Below are 16,495 nucleotides of genomic sequence, written 5' to 3'. Positions count from 1 at the left end.
TGTCATTGCCTTATTGTTTCATGTATTCATTTGTTACAACAAAAAATGTATGGAAAAAGTGTTCCTTACCCTGAGCATAACGTCTTTCAGCTTGCCAGAGTAAGACAAGATGTCCGATTTCCCAGATGTTTTTATAGCTGAGGTGTAATGGATTTTCTTTGAGCTCTGTTTGGAGTCCAGAAGTGACATGACCACCTTTGTGGGCAACCCAAGTGGATTTACATTGTGAGGGTTGACTGTCCAGGCAGCGTAAGCGGAAATTTTCAGGTCGCTCTGAAGAGTGTGAAGTGGTTTTCTCTTCATCAAAAAACACCACGTGAAAGTGGTGGCTGTCTTCAGGCTCGGGAAAGACAGCCGATGACTGTCCTTTGTGTTAACCACGGAAACAGATGTGGGCAGTTTCACGTGACCACCGAGGAAACTTGATGGTCTTATGGGCGATTTGATGGGATTCCACCTGTTTTCTTCCATTTTCACTTTAGGCTTCAGGGATTGAGCGACTGGCATCGAGACAGCTTGGCAATCGGGTAAATTAGTATGTAGGACAGCGTGAGCCTCTTCAGGAATAACTGTGCTTGTGTCTTTTTCCAGACCAGTACCATCAGGTGACATTGGCTTAACATCGTCAAGATCCTTCGTATCAGTTTTGACATGAGGCAAATGGGGGGCCTCTGTCTCGATTGGACTGTCTGCTGGTTCAGTTGTACACACCTGCCTAACGAGTGTTAGTTTCCGCTGTCTGGTCACTTCTGACAAGGTGGAATTAAGATAATTCACTGACCTGCCATCGGTCAGGCAGGCCACACCGTTCTCGTCCTTAGCACGTTTTTGATGCTTTTCCATGTAGATATCCAAACTGTTGGCGGGTGATAACATTCTTTTACTTGAAGCGATGGGCTCTTGTTGCGGGGAAAGAGTTACAGACGCCAGTTTCTGTGTGCAATGTAACGACCCCAGAGACGACACTCTTTCCCCGGTGTTGTTATGAAGAGTAACAGTTTGAGCCCAATCCTTTTTTACATTTGGTGAAGTGTGGCTTTCAGCGTCTAGAATGTGAGTGGCTGGAAGGGTATTTTTGGTGGAGAAGGGGGGAGTTGTGTGGATCTGCTCATGCGTTATGAGGATCTGTGGCAATGGAATACCACCTGGCTGGGTCTGAGTGTTAGCATTTCTTTGGTGTTCAACAGCCAAAACGATAGATTTTTTCTTGACATCCGAATGCTGACTAGGGTGGGGAGTATAAACATTTTGGAGCACATCTGATGATTTGGAAACACTCAAAATGGGATTGGCAACAGACATCGGTAAGACTGGTAAAGCTATCCGAGATTCCTGTGTGCCAGAGAACGAAAGTGTGTGACTTGGTCTTTGAGTAGGACATTGCAATTGGTATTTGGGCACGAGGCATTTACTGTCTTTCACATCAGGTGGCTTGTTTAAGGCAATCTTGCTTCCTACTAAGATCTGGCTCACAGGCTGCTGTATCTTTTCACATACTTGAACTCTGGATATTTGATGCCAAGGGTGGGGAAGGCCGTAGACTTGAGGCTGCTGTGTTGTGCTCCCCAAATGTATACTTTGGACTATTTGCTCGTTTTTTTGCATGGGTAATCCTCCAGATTGGATGATGAAAGGCTGGGACAGTGGAAATCTGTTGACAATTTGAATTTGGCACCTGTTTTGGTCTACATTTGTAACTTGAGCTTTGTCGAGATTTATGACACCTTTCCGAACAGGCTGGGGATTATCTGGGCATATTTTCAGAGACATTTGGCGAACTAATGGCCCCCGCCTCCTTTCAATAAGTGGAACCTGTGCCGCTTGGGTGATGGTTCCAGTTTTAGGATGGCCAACGGGTGATTGACCTCTTCTGGGAGATACACTGCCACAGTCAAAAGACTTGCTACGGTAGTCGCATGAAATTTCCACTGAGGGTTGAGTACAAGTGATCTGTTCGGATGCAGCACGCCTCATCACTCCTGGTACGCCAAGTGTGCTGAAGACTTTGGGCTGACCTTGCTGCTCTGGAATTCTGCTGGCACACTCACCTCCTAAAGGACTTTCTGATCTTGATGGTTCTTCTCTGTCAAAAGAGGCTGAAATGCTGGAACAGTGTGAGAGAGTGCTGTCTCTGCTCAGGCTTCGTGAGAGACTCGATTCAAAGCTCGATTCCCCCGAGGAGTGGTCCATTTGAGCAAGACGAATCCTTTTCTTTTTTGGTGGAAGTTTTTCTGCTGGTAGCTTTGACAAGCTTTCACTTCTTTGTGGCCAGCTAAACTGATCCGCAGGCTTTTCTGACTGCTCAGAAGGCTGTATTTCGTGTTCCCTGTCAGGCTCTTCAGTGACCAAAATCTCAGGAACCTGGATGTTATTTTGACGAACTAGACGACACTGTTGAACAGGACCAGCGGTTTCTCCAGTAGCTCCCACTGTACCATCAGTGCATTGCTCCATTCTTTGATTCCTATAATCATCTTCCATAGTCTTGTTAGATAACTTTTCATGGTAGGTGTCATCTGCTGTTACATCTGGATTGGGTTTTGGGAGGGCTTTTTCCCTACTATCTAAAGGAGAACTCCTATCTGTAGATTCAGTCTCAAATGAACTAGGTCTGCTAAGAGAGTTTGTGTGTCTGATAACTGAAGTACCGCTGCATTGCCTCTGGATTTCTCCTTTAATGGACGTGCTGATCTGAGTCTCTCGTATCGGTGAAAGTCTTGAATCAGAAGCATTAGTACCACGTGCTACGGGTTGAATTTGAGGTAGTTTTGGCAGATTGTTTATGGTTGGTTTGTCGACCATTACAGTATGATGGGGGAAAGTTTTATTTCCAACCGTTGTCAATAATTGACATGAATCAAAACTAACTGAACAAGGTGGATTAGTGTCAGTTGGTGATTGATCATCCTCATCTCCCACACTTTTCATTTTCCTTCTCTTTCTGAATGATATCTGTTGGTCAATTAAGCCTGGGCCACTTGTTGATCTAGAAACTAGATTTGGTTGCACGTTGACATGAAAGACATCTTGATCACTTTCTCGAACAACAACAGGCTTGTGTTTAGGCCCATGAAGTTCTGAGCAGTAAAATTTCTTGTGAGTTTCAAAGTTCTCCAACTTTCTGTACCGGTTTCGACAAGTTTCACACTCATACATCGTGCCTTTATTTTGAAGTTTTCTTTGTCTTTCCTGGCTGTGCTCAAAAGATCGACTTCTTTGCATGAGTTCTGTGCTATTATTTGCACCATGATATCCATCATCCATAGAGCGGACAGTTGGAAGTCGGTGCCCCTCACCGGTGGAAAAATCTTCCACTGCAACTTGTCTGACCAAGGTCCGAGAATGTATTGCTGGATTTGGGGTTGACGGTGCGGATGAAAATACATCATCATTATTTGAAGTTTTCTCATCAAATGAATGACAAATTCTCAAAGAGTGGGGCAGATGGGCAACATTAAGTGGAAAAGCAGAGTGTCCTGGGGTAGTAGGCATTGAGTTACTTCTTGTGATCGGCAAACAATCCATTGGGGCGTATTGAGAAGGTACAGAAAGAAGAAAAAACGGCTTTGTTTTATCAGTGGGTGTGAATGGGGACTTGGGGATGTCTGAGCTTGAACTTGACCTTCTTCCGATGGGTTTAAGGTCAAACTGAAAGGAATCTTTAAATATATAGGATTTTGGAGAGTCTATGCTACCTCTTCTTGACAAAGATGTTCTCCTTGGTTTAACACTGTCCAACTGCTTGTTGTCTACCACTGCCTCGTTGTCAGATATCAGCTTTGAAATTCTTTCTCCCAGAGAAAGGGCTTTTGTTTCTAATGGGGGGCGCATTTGTCCCTCAGTTGCTTGAGACCTCTGCTCTACTGCTACATGCATTACAGAAGAAACAACAGGAGAGACGTTGGGCACGTCCTTTTTGGATAGGTCAATGTCAACTGGAGCCGTTATCTTCACAAATGGACTAGGTGGACTCATTGCCTGGTCAGCACTTTCAGAGCGAGAGAAGTAGCCGGAATCTGTACTTCCTAAACTACGGGGACTCAGTAGACACTTAGCTTGTTGCTGTTGAGAAAAGTCTGTTGCTTGTTGCCTCTGAAGCTGAGCATGTCCACTTAGAAGTGGAGACTTGCATTGTTGGTCCTCATCTTCACTCACGGTATCCAGTGAAGGACTTGTACCAACGACCTCTTTGAGAGATGACAGGACTGTGATGTTTGATCTCAGATTAACAGGTGCAAACTCTCGTTGGCGTTGCGAAGCAGTTTGTTCAGGTGCTGCACCGGTGACTCGTGGGCTATCTGCCCTCAGAGGCGAAACATTAACTGGATATACAACAACTTTTGGCAGCACAGCTGCCACTTTTGGCTCATGACCTCTTTGAGCGAGAGCTGGTTTCATTGATTCGAACACAGCTGTTGAGTCCACTTCTGCAAAGTTTGATTGGGTTGTACCAGCACCCTGTATGCTATTTTCTGACAAAGCTGCTGCACTGCTTTGTGATGATTCTGGATCCAGATCGACCGTACTTCTGTCATCATCACTGTCTCCGCTCTCCTCCACCTCAGAATGTGGTCCAAGGGTTTTGTCAGATTCTTGGGATAGCAGTCCACCTCCCGATTCAGAGCGTGCAATGAGATCAAGTTTTATAGCATGAGCATGTGATTTCTTGTGTTTGTACAAGTTGCTCTTGGTTTTGAAAGAGAAACCACAAGTCACACAGGGGTATGGTCTTTCTCCTGTGTGAGATCTGATATGTTTGAGTAGCACACTGGGTTTCGCACATGCCCGGTTGCAGTATTCACAAACATATTTTCCTGGTTTCTTTGACTTTTGGTCCTTGGAAACCTGCTCAGAGCCAAAGTTCATTACAGTTGTCATCTGAATATGGTTGTTTCCAGGTGTAACTGGGACCTGTATGGTGTTGGGCACACTTGCTGAAAGCGATTGGCAGGTTTGCACAACTGGGGGTTGGCTTTTTGGCAATGCATTTGAGCCGGAGGGAGCAGGTGCATGAGATATAGTAGACAGTCTGGTATTAAAACTCATGTGAAGACTTGGCTTTTCCGCATTAGATACAACAGGAATAAAATGTTGATTTGCAAATGATAACGACTGCATGTGGTCACCCTGTGACGATGCCGGCACACTATCCTGTAATGGCGCAGCAATGCCAATGACATTACCCTGTTTGTCGATGTAATAGGTCTGCATAGGAGAAGACTGAGTGTGGATACCAAAATTAACAGCTGGCATCTTTGGTAATTCACCAGGGCCTTGAGGTTGAAGGGTGGAACTTGGTTTTATAGGGGCTCTAACTGGGAAGGACTTCTTCCTCTCAGAGAGTGTAAGCATGTCTGGTTCCATTGCTTTCAGTAGGACATCAAGTGGCGCACTGGTGTGGTAAGGATCTTTATCAATGCGGCAGTCTTGGGTGTTACTGTCTTTGGGTTGTGACACTTTCAGAGAATCCTCTTCACCATTATCATTTGGTCTGCGTGATGGTGGTGTTGACTGGTTTTCCTCTTGCTTTACTTTTTCATGGTCATTGACACATTCCCTTCTGTCAGGGGATTGTTCAACAGCTTGAGCATCCTGTGACTCTTTACTCTCACTCAGCGTTGTTGAAGGATTCTGGGAAGGACTGTTGGAAGTAGGGAAGGAAGGTGTATTCTCCTTGGGGTTTCCTCCTTGAGCAGTTTCATCAGTTTTCAACTGCAGTGGTTTCTTCACTGGAGATTTAGGAATCTTCTTTTGCTTGTTCTCTGCAACAACCTTTTTCCTCTTCAAGCCTTTGATGTTATCTTCAATTCGTCGACTGCTTTCAGATATACCTGTATAGAGAAGAAACAACATATTTTCAATATCTGCACATCATGGGGTCCTTTGCATTGTATGGTCTTGTTCTGAGTGTTGCACTGGGCCGACTGGTCATTGATTTTAGTTAAGGGGGTTCAGATTCAAAATTTACTACCTGTAAATTTTGAATCTGACTTGCTGCTATTAACAAAATTTTTTTAATACCTCTAATGTCATAGACGGCACGGTGGAACAGCTGGAAAGCGTTGGCCTCACAGTTCTGAGGTCCCGGGTTCAATCCTGGCCCTGCCTGTGTGGAGTTTGCATGTTCTCCCCCGTGCCTACGTGGGTTTTCCCCAGGCACTCCGGTTTCCTCCCACATCCCAAAAACATGAAACATTAATTGGACACTCTAAATTCCCCCTAGGTGTGATTGTGAGTGCGGCTGTTTGTCTCGATGTGCCCCGCAATTGGCTGGCAACCAGTTCAGGGTGTACCCCGCCTCCTGCCCGTTGACACCTGGGATAGGCCCCAGCACTCTCGTGAGGATAAGCGGCAAAGAAAATGGATGGATGCATGTAATGTCATTTAGGGGTTGGTGGCCACTTGTCCAGACTGTCCCATTACTATTCTGCCGTGGTTTTCACAATCTATCCGCGAGTGGAGGTTTGCCTCATTATTACTTCAACATATACTTTTCTTGTTCAAATTATTACAAGAACAAGACCAAAATGAAGCAAAATACATATATTGTGCATTTGAATTACACGACTATCGCTCGATCATAGGGAACAGCAGCGGAAATCCACATCCCGAACCATTTATCATCCTGCGTTGGCTTAGAAAAAGCGACTCAGGATATGTTACATAAAGCTAATGATGTCCCGTAACAGTTTCCCTCCTTCCAAAGGTATTTCCCAAGGTCTTGGTTCCTCCGGGGTATTTGGCATAATTAGACGGAGGAACGCCCTGTCCATGCTTCTCCATCATCTTCAAAGCATCAAATAAAAAAACAGCTCTTTTGATAAGAGTCAGAAAAAAAATTAATGTAAATTTCACGACACATGCAGTACTCTGAGATGGAGTACTGTGTATGAATTGGTGATACACGGTTTTCAATCAGGTTTTCAATTGCAAAAAGTGGTGTCGCATCTACAGTAATTTTCATTTGCAGTTAAAAAAAAAAGGATTAAATAGAATGTCATCACTTGACTGTCTGGCAGGGATGTTATCTGTATCTTTCCAATTTAGCTTCTCTACACAATGTCATTTAGAATGATGATTCCGTCAATGCTCTAATCGTTTGCAGATGAGATGGATTTTTTTTTTTTTTTAGAAGTGTGACTCACCAGTTGGTCAGGCAATTAGAGGTACATTTGAAAATATATATATATGTAACATATGGTACTGTACCAATGCATTGCATCTGGCATTTCTGCGCTCTAACTCTCTTGCGTTCCAAAAAAAAAGAGATAATTAGGACTATTAATACTATCATTGCAATAAATATTAATTAACTACCACATCATTATTAACTTGGCGTGACAAAAGAATGTTTTAAAAAGTATTCCCACAGTCACACTTCAGACTACAATTTAGAAAGAGGGTGAATTTCATGACAGGATGGAATGGATCTGCTTCTGAAGCATCCATCCATTCATTTTCCATATCGCTTATCCTCCTGTGGGTCGCAGGCGTGTTGGAGCCTATTCCAGCTATCTTTGTGCCAGACTGTGAGCCGATGGCAGGACACATATAAACAACAACTATTCTCACCCACATTCACACCTATGGGCAATTTAGTGTCTTCACTTCCCCACGTGTGTTTTTTGGAATGTGGGAGGAAGGAAAGTGCTGTACCAGGAGAAAGTATGCAAACTCCACACAGGCGAGGCCGGATTTGAATGCGGGTCCTCAGAACTGTGAGGCAGATGGGCTAACAAGTTCTCCACCATGCTTAAAGGAAAAATAATGATGTACATTTGAACCTCTGCCATTTTTGTCCTTCACATAATTTGAAAAATAAATCTCCCTTACTTTTCGTTGAGCTTGTGGGGTCTTTAAGCTCTTTCTGGGCCTCTTCAATTTTATCTGTAATGCAAGAAAATATATATTTTCAGCATACGGAGAGCGGCAGCGCATGCAAATCTTCACAGACACAACTGTGAAAGGATGGCAGAATGAAAGCAACTTTATTGGGGATTCCTCCCGCACGGCCAATGCAGGATGAATGTCTGTTAAATGAAAAACAGATGTTCTTCCATCGGAGAGAGAGTGCACAATTCCAGAACGGAAACTACTGTCATCGTTGCGGCGGTCCGCTTGTGTAATACAACTATACAGTCACACATCCATTTCGATGTGAATATGTATTATGTACAGGTGACATTTTCATACACAAAAATCAAAATCCAAAGCTCAACATCCATACGGTTACCAATGGTGACGCTCTCTTCTGGCAACTTTACTTTGGCCATTGTTATGGTGCTCACCCACAATCAGCAGGTGATAAATATGCTTCCTAATGAACCATATGGATGGTTGTGATACTAAAAGGGGAAATCCAGTGCTTTGCATGAACAGTGTATCCAATATGTCATGTCATAGTACCCTATTTTGACAATGTGATGATAAATCCTCTCTCATTTAATAGTGTTTTGAGAAGATTTTTAATCGACAATTACGAATTTTCAGGGGCGCTGCCATTTTCGCAAGTCACAAAGGCTCGATTACATGGGACACCATTTATGCCCAGCGCCCATTTCTCGTATTTATCCTCATCCGGTGAAGAAACAGCAGTATCGGTTGATCGGGAAGACGGACGAATATTTCCATACAGATTTGAACCTGTGGCTGTAATTAATGTTGACCGTATGGATGGTTCTTCGGGCGGAATGACGCGTAGTCTGACTACTCGGAGCTCCGGGCCGGCAGCCGCGGATGGTTTTTTTTGTTGCGGCACGGTACAGGTCACATCTGCGCACGTAGGTCATGTAACTAGCAAAAATGGCAGCGCCCCTGAAAATTCTTAATTGTCGAAAAAAATCTTCTCAGAACACTATTAAATGACATCACATTGTCAAAATAGGGTACATAGTACATGACCTATTGGATACACTGTTCATGCAAAGCACTGGATTTCCCCTTTAAATAGTAATTAAATATGCAGTGGAGATGTTACGTTGGAACAAAGCAAACTTCAGCTCATCCGAATTTAGATATTCTCTATTTTACCAATGACCATGCTACTCATTCATATAATAAGGGAAAAATGGGAGCTTTCCTCCCATGACCATGAAGCTGAATGGAAAAAGAAATCCATCAATGCTTTTCTTCTTTACACATGACATCATGCCTACAGCACCCATTGCAGCAATTTAGTTTTCGACCGCACAAATGTTATTGGAGGGCGAAAAAGGGTGTTCTTCTGTCATTGCCAAAATCACAGTGTTTCCATGCCAGGAACACACAGAGAAGAGCGGCTAGTGGAAGAGGTCAGTGGATTATGTCATTGTGTGTGTTACAAGTCACACCCTTCTCCGTCGCTCTCCTTCCATCCCAGGCACACGCCACCGATTACATAATGTGTTCCCATCCCGAGCTGCCGTGGAGCAAAACAAAGGCACCACGCCAGCAGAAACACAGCAACAGAGGCGCACTGCGAGAGGGCACCGCATTTGTTCAGTGCACGGCCATCAGAGCGATTCTTTGAGTATGTTCCACAAGACATTGCGGATTCTCTCTCCTTTCGCTGTTCTCTCTTGGGATTGAAGCCGGCCGTGGTATCACACAAGCGGGACAGTCCTGAAGCTTCCCTCGGGGTAATTGCAAGCAGGCTGCGAGGCTTCCTCGAGTCAACAATGATGCAATCGCAATTCTTTCTCGGATGATTTGGCGCTTTATTGTTTGAACAGCTTGCCTGATTACGGAATGTCTTGTGTTCGACCGCACTGGCAAATCGTGGCATAGGTGATTACTGCCCACCATGCACTGTATTAGCGGTTGTGTACGGATCAAATTGCTCTCCTTACATAAGAAACCACAAACAAGACCCCTCGTACTGAATGGCACCCATGAAGTCATGCTGAGAAAGCAGGAAACAATGAGTAGAAAGCGACAACGCTTTGGTCCCGTCATCCCTTTTGATAAGGACAAATTCTTCCATCCACAGAAGCCAAGTTATTAAGACAGCAGGGAATGATTATAGAGTTCAAGTTTCCCTCATTATGATGCTTGAGCTGGCTGAAGCGGTCTTCATGATGGTCAAATATTTCACGGCAGGGGCTTTGAGGCTTTCCTTTTGTCACATTAAAAGCATGTAGCCACAAGAAAACGATAAAAACGATAAAAACCAGACCATGTAGTGGAGAGTGTCCAGAAATTTAGGCACTGAGAATAAGGATGTGTCGTATCTGACTGGCATCAATAATCAAGTAAAATAGGAAAAAATATACTTGTTCACACACACACACACACACACAAGTAAACAGAGATGTCATGACTCATTTTATTTACCGGTTTCTCTTTCCCTTTCATCTAGCACGCAATTGCCTACGTACAAAAAAAGCTTAACTACACGGGGGCGGGGGGGGGTCAAAGGCAACAGGATGCTGGAGGTGATGTGACACGTTGTTGAAACACGTATCATGAAAGCTATGTGGTGATTTGGCACGGGTGGGCCAGAGAGGGTGGTTGCATGGTGGAGGCAAAAGATTGTGAGCAGGGGAGTCTGCTTCCTTTTCGGCTGCTGTCATGACAACTGCAACATCCCCAATGCTTCTCGCGCCGCCCCGACATGACTGCGCTGTGCTGACTGGGACGAGGGGGAAATGGGATTAGTGGCGCCCCAAGGCCAGAGTCAAGTCCTCATGCAGGCGCAGCCTTGAATGCTAATGCTCACCTGGTGTGATCTACTACATGCCGGCTGTGGCTAGAGGGGGCCGCACAGCAAGACGGGATGCCGATACCGTATGTCGGCGTTGGGGACCATACCAATGACGCCGCTCAGAAAGAACAAGAGGTAAAACGAGGCAACTTCACCCTGTGGCATCACAAGTGTACCTCATAGGCCAGCCTTCCTCAGCATAGAGGCCAGCAACTAACCACTCGGCTCAATAAGCCTCCCTGCCCTTAAAGTACACATTTTGCTCAACAATCTGCAATGTTGGCCTCACCACACCAAATGGACGCCATCAGCTCCATTGTGGCAGCTTTTCAAGATGGCGTGAAGAGTCCATATGCACAATGTTTACACGTTTCAGGCTGCTCTGCCGGCTTTTCTTTGCCAAGCTGCTGCCGCTCTCCGTGCTCGCATCAAAGACACACACTCTCGTTGTTTTGGTATAACAGCATCTGTGAGATTGTGATGTCGTTAGTATGCACAGCACCGGACTACTATAGCAGCACGTAGAGTGACGGACGGAACGTGTGTACAAGGTAAAGGACAAGTTAAAGGTGACAGGCATTTTTCTGTTTTGACTGATGTGTGTGACACAGGAGGCAACCGGGAAATTATAGTTTAAAATTCAAGATGGAGGAGATGTAGACGGGGTGCACAGTTCAAATTCAAGAGAGAGGAAGAGAAAAGAAGCGGGATGAAGAAGACGAGATGGTAGCCAGCAGCTGCCCCCGTTTCCCTTGTCACAGCGAGGAAACGAGATTATGTAACGTGAGCACCTTCACCAGCATTCTGTACACGCCCAGGCTTTGTGCAAAATATGCACACACGCGACACGGGGACAATCTCACAGACAATGCATTCTTTGCACAGTTCAGGGCATTTGCCAACACAATAAGACGGGAAGAATCCGAGTTGCACTCGGCAGGTTCACCTCAGACTGGGTCCAAGCTTCCATCTTGAAAGTTTTGTCAAGCTTTCCAGAGCATGTCCGATACTATAGAGCATAAATGACCAAAACAATGGCTACACCACATCGATATACAATTCATTGACGGTTGTATTCAGACAATTCAAACTCCAACATACAGCAACCTATGCAAAAATCCTTTGCCAACTTGAAAGGAAGCCTGCTGATCGCCTTTCATCCTGTAGCGTGAGGAGAAGACCCAGCAGTTTTGCAGCCCTCAGCTGCTGACCCATGCAATAAGTGGCCGTAACAGTTTCTGTCAGCCCCAGACAAATTCTTTATCTCTGCACAGATGCCTGTTCAAAAATAAAAAATAAAAAAATAAAAGACAGAGACACTCCCCAAGCTTGGAAGAGTAAGAAGTCAATCAGAGAGCGGAGCTTACAACTGATAGTCTTCTTTTCCTTCCACCGCTGCGGTCAAACAATGATGGGAAGCTAAGGATTCCCCAACCAGAGGGGGGAGTGTCCCATTACGCTATCGTCCACCATCATCCGATGGCGTAACTTTCTTATTATCAATGTTGGGAGCTAGAACGACTCATGCGGCCTAATCTATTGGACACAACTGGAGTGGCAGGATGATGAAAGACTGCGTGTGGCTGTTTTGAGTCTTTTGGGAGGTTGCTAGTTGTGTGTGCTCTTCGGACAAAAACACTCACATTTTAAGTCTCAGAAGTGAAAGTGAAAGAAAGAAGTGGAACATTTAAACAGATTCAAAATTGTAAAAAGACCTTGCAAAGTCTATTTATTCCTAAGCATGAGCCATTTCTTTTATCAAGTTTAACAGCTAAGGTCTCAAAGCTGCAACATTCGGATGGATGAATCACAAAAAAACTTCCTCTGCAGTCTAAAAACGAGCCACAAACTGTTAAGCATCCCACTAGTGTTCATAAAAATGGACATGGACAGAAAGATGCAGGAATTTGGGTTTTCATCCTCCACTGGCAAAGACTGCATAAGTGCCACTGCAGGAACAAGGTAAAGGAATTTAAAAATATATAACATCTCTTGAGTTTTGGCCAGGAGCTTTTCAATAATGCATGAAGATAGATGTACTGAACATCTTCGACACAAAGCAGTGCAAGCTAAGCAGTGTTGCTGGGAAATGGGCTGCGTGAATTCACAGCCATTTTTGTTATAAAATAATAACTGAAAAAAATAGATTTAGATATGCAGTACAGTACAAGTGTGTCTAGTGTTTTAAACGATGAGTGAAGCTGGTAAGATACAACGGCTGTATTGATCTGCCTCTCTATACTTTGCATACGTGAATTTATTTAAAAAAATAATAATCTATACATACTTGTTCAATTACCAGACTTTTATGATATAGAAATGTGAGCCCAATATAAATCGTCTCAAAACTTTTTCCACCATGAATGTGATCTATAAGCTCTATAACGCAATTAAAATAGAATTCCCGACATCTTTTTGCTTTCTCACAGAAACCTGAAGGTTTTGTGCTCACACTGATTGATACTTGGAACAATTCATAATTCCCTCCCCACTTTTCCATATTTTCCCACTTGGTGGTGACAGTCCTTATGGTGTTCCATGGTATATTTAATACCTTGGAAATTGTTTCATGCACGTCTCCTGATGGATAGCATTGAACAAGAAGATCCCTCTGAGGCTGTTGAAGCTCTCTGTTGAACATGGCTAAGATGTGACTTCAAAAGTCTAAAAAAAAAAAAAAAAAAAAAAAAAAACATACCAGAACATCTAAGATTTATTTGGGGTTAAACTCAGACACTTGAAACAGTGTCATGTGTGCTGGCTGACACCTATCAGACCTAAGCTGAAATGTGGTTTGTTAATTCTGAGCACATAATAGTAACAGTAAGTAATAGTAAGATAAGGGTGTGCACATTTTTGTTACCACATTATCTAATTTGTTCAGTTGTTTATTTTTTTTCCCCCTTCAACAAGGAATTTCATTTGTCTCTACTGAGTTATATAGAATAAGGTCGCAATAAGTGGTGGAAAAAGTTTCGAAATGATTCATCTTGGGCTCAATTTTGGAAATCATAAAAAAATCTGGCATTTGAACAGGGGTGTGTAAACATTTTATAATCAACTGTATGTACAGTGTTGCCGCCCCCGCAGGAAACCGGAGGTGGAAGCAGACTGGAGGCCAATGATTATTGGGTCTGCGTGGGCATCCTCGTGAAAAATGGATGCAATGAGAAAAGTACCGGAGGGGCAGATGCCTGCTTGTGTGCAAAGGGCTTAATGGTGCAGGCAGTGAGCGCTTGCGCCGAATATAATCTTTTGTAACCTTTTGACGACACCTATTTAACTCATCAAAACATAGACCCACCCAAGCAGAGTCTGAAAAACACAAGGAAACTATACTGTAGTCTGAATAGTACGTTTGTGGGGGGAAAAAAATGTAAAAAAAAAAAAAAAAATCACGTTACCCTCACACTGCAGTCCTGTAGGTGGCGGTAATGGACGTTAGAGATGAGCCTAAAGTATTGTAAACAGCAAGATTTTTCTTTTTTTTTTTAAACCAGCTCAATTTGTTGATTTTGTGATGTGTAAGAAGCAAAAATGTATTTTGATGTAGCCAGTGGTGCTCACCTAGTCGTAGAGATGTCAATTGCTGCCAAAAAAAAAGTGTAATATCATTCTGTTGGTTCTTGAGTTTTTGAAACACAGCAAACCTATTTTCAGTATGTCTATGAATGAAAAAAAAAAAGCAATACAACAATAAATCTACAATTGTTAAAATAACACACCGTAATAATCTAGAATTTACTGTTTAAAAAGTCTCACTCAGAGTCCCCCTTTTTAAATTCCTGTTTCAAATAAGAGGTGAACTAGAAGACTACGTATCTGCACAAACACCCACTTCCCTCTTTGCCTCTGCTGAAAAAAAGGACCTAAAACAGGCTGCACGTCAAACCCCATCCGGTCAGGATCTCAAGTTCTCTTTAAGTTGCGCTCAGTGACATGAAATAACGAAGGCATCGGCGAGTTCCCTTTGCTGAGCTCAGCGAGTGACAGCCCGTGTGTCGCCAAGCGATGCGTTGACAGGAAGCATGTGTCAGTGGACTGAAGTGCGAAAACAATATTTCGCGTGCAGTCAGCTTTGTACGTAAGCCAATGAATGGGGGAGGTGCTGTTGCCCAATAAGGCCAACTTTGAAAAATGTCTCGCAATAATCGCCAAAAATTCATCTCGATTGCAATGTCATCGAATATAGCAAACATGTTACATTAAACATTGCACTTCTGAATTTAGCAGATTCCCTTTTTGATGTTATTGTTTTTTAACATGTTCTTTTATTGTAGTTGTCAAATATCTATTACCTGACTAACATCAGCTTGTCTAGCTTTGTTGATTTGATTTACTACACTACATGTCACAAATGGGTTGTGGCCTGGAAACTAATTAGAAACAACAGTACTGTTGCTTTAAGCACACTAAATTTTTAATTCAGAGATTAAGGACCTATATGTTGATTGACAGGTATATGACTACATAAATTATCAGAAATCTAGAGAGTCGATAGAGTTTCTGTCAAATCTCAGAATGACACGATCGCTCATAAGCGCAAAACGAAAACCGAAACTTTTAAAAACATGCAGGATCTCTAAAGTTTGACTGTCCCACTGAACATTTTTTATGCTGGGGCGAGTGTCAACTCAGTTTGACTGAGCGAGCCGAGATGCTCACGAGTAAGGCGGCGAATACCTGTAACATGCACCCGTTCATTCAATAAACCTGGAAGTAGAATCTACTATATATCTGACCTTGCATAACACAAAGTGCGCTTTACAAATGGGACAAAATGTTCATTTCTTACCGCACACTTGACTCACGTTTCACGGAAATAATCAGTGCCTCCTTTCGCTCCTCACCAAGAGAAGTCAGTACATACATGCTTCTCTGTCAAAACAGTCACAGCTGTGTTTCCGCCCTATCAGCTGGAGCGCTGCAGCGGTTTTTGGGGCGTTGCCAGCGGTTTCCTCAGAATAATGTGACGAGGAGGGGAATTCCTGTAAGGGAGGGAGGAGGTGGAGCCGGGAGGTGCATGAGGTGAAAGGGGGAGGGATGGAATGAAGGAGTGCGGGAGGGAAGAGGGGTGTGCTTGAACATTGCAGGCCAAGTGACGTCACTTAAACCGGCTTTGGCACCCTCCAGGGGATCCTTCGCTTGGTCTCCCTCCCGTCTTGTTTGGCCTGAAGGGGGGTGGGACTTAATGTTCCCTGCCAACTGCTGGTTGCCCAACAGCGTACTCACTGGGTGAGTGGAGCCTGGCGTGTTTACCCCAGGATGACTTTTTTTTCCTCTTCCTTTTTTTTATAATGACTTGCTCGTTCGGGGAATGAAGTACCGGCTTTATGGATCTTGTCAGACCTAAAAACAAATCTGCTTTCTTCAAATGTCTGCCGCCCACTTTCTTAAAAAGCCAGTCACAAATATTCAGTCAATGGCGACTCTTTAGGTACGCCATTCACGGAGGTGTAGAACCGGACTGCATTAATATTAAAAGACGTTAATATTATTGAGGTGGGGATTGTTTTAGTGAGTATTTGGTATTTAACATCTCTGTGCTCTATTGAGACCATTTAAGAAATTGTTAGTACAACTACAACCACGGCTTTGACTCTGACTCACTGAAATTAAGGTATTACAGTTGCACAAATTCGTAAACCTTCAAAGAATAAATAGATTACAAAATCATCCAAATAGTTACGTAGCACTGACATTTTGACAATTCGTTATCTTGTGCTTTGATGTTGTGTATGCACACTGTACACTATGTACTGTACAATATGCATAAATACTGGCTGCTTGATGGAAGGTTAAATTTAGCACCGC

General features: G+C 43.5%; 1 protein-coding gene across 3 annotated transcripts in view; it reads right to left on the bottom strand.

Annotated features, from left to right (window-relative positions):
• hivep1 (HIVEP zinc finger 1) overlaps positions 1 to 16,495 on the bottom strand; it is a 47,193-nt gene that overhangs the window by 4,928 nt on the left and 25,770 nt on the right. For all 3 annotated transcript variants that reach the window (XM_061800595.1, XM_061800686.1, XM_061800776.1), the window contains 2 exons: positions 7,834 to 7,887; positions 70 to 5,831 (listed from right to left, as the gene is read on the bottom strand). In XM_061800595.1, coding sequence (XP_061656579.1) covers positions 70 to 5,831; positions 7,834 to 7,887 — 5,816 coding nt within the window. The remainder of the gene's footprint in view (positions 1 to 69; positions 5,832 to 7,833; positions 7,888 to 16,495) is intronic.

The sequence above is a fragment of the Syngnathoides biaculeatus genome, chromosome 1 (assembly GCF_019802595.1).
Source record: "Syngnathoides biaculeatus isolate LvHL_M chromosome 1, ASM1980259v1, whole genome shotgun sequence".
Classification (NCBI taxonomy): domain Eukaryota; kingdom Metazoa; phylum Chordata; class Actinopteri; order Syngnathiformes; family Syngnathidae; genus Syngnathoides; species Syngnathoides biaculeatus.
Note: the sequence above shows the minus strand (reverse complement) of the source record. Positions and strands in the feature narration are given on the sequence as shown.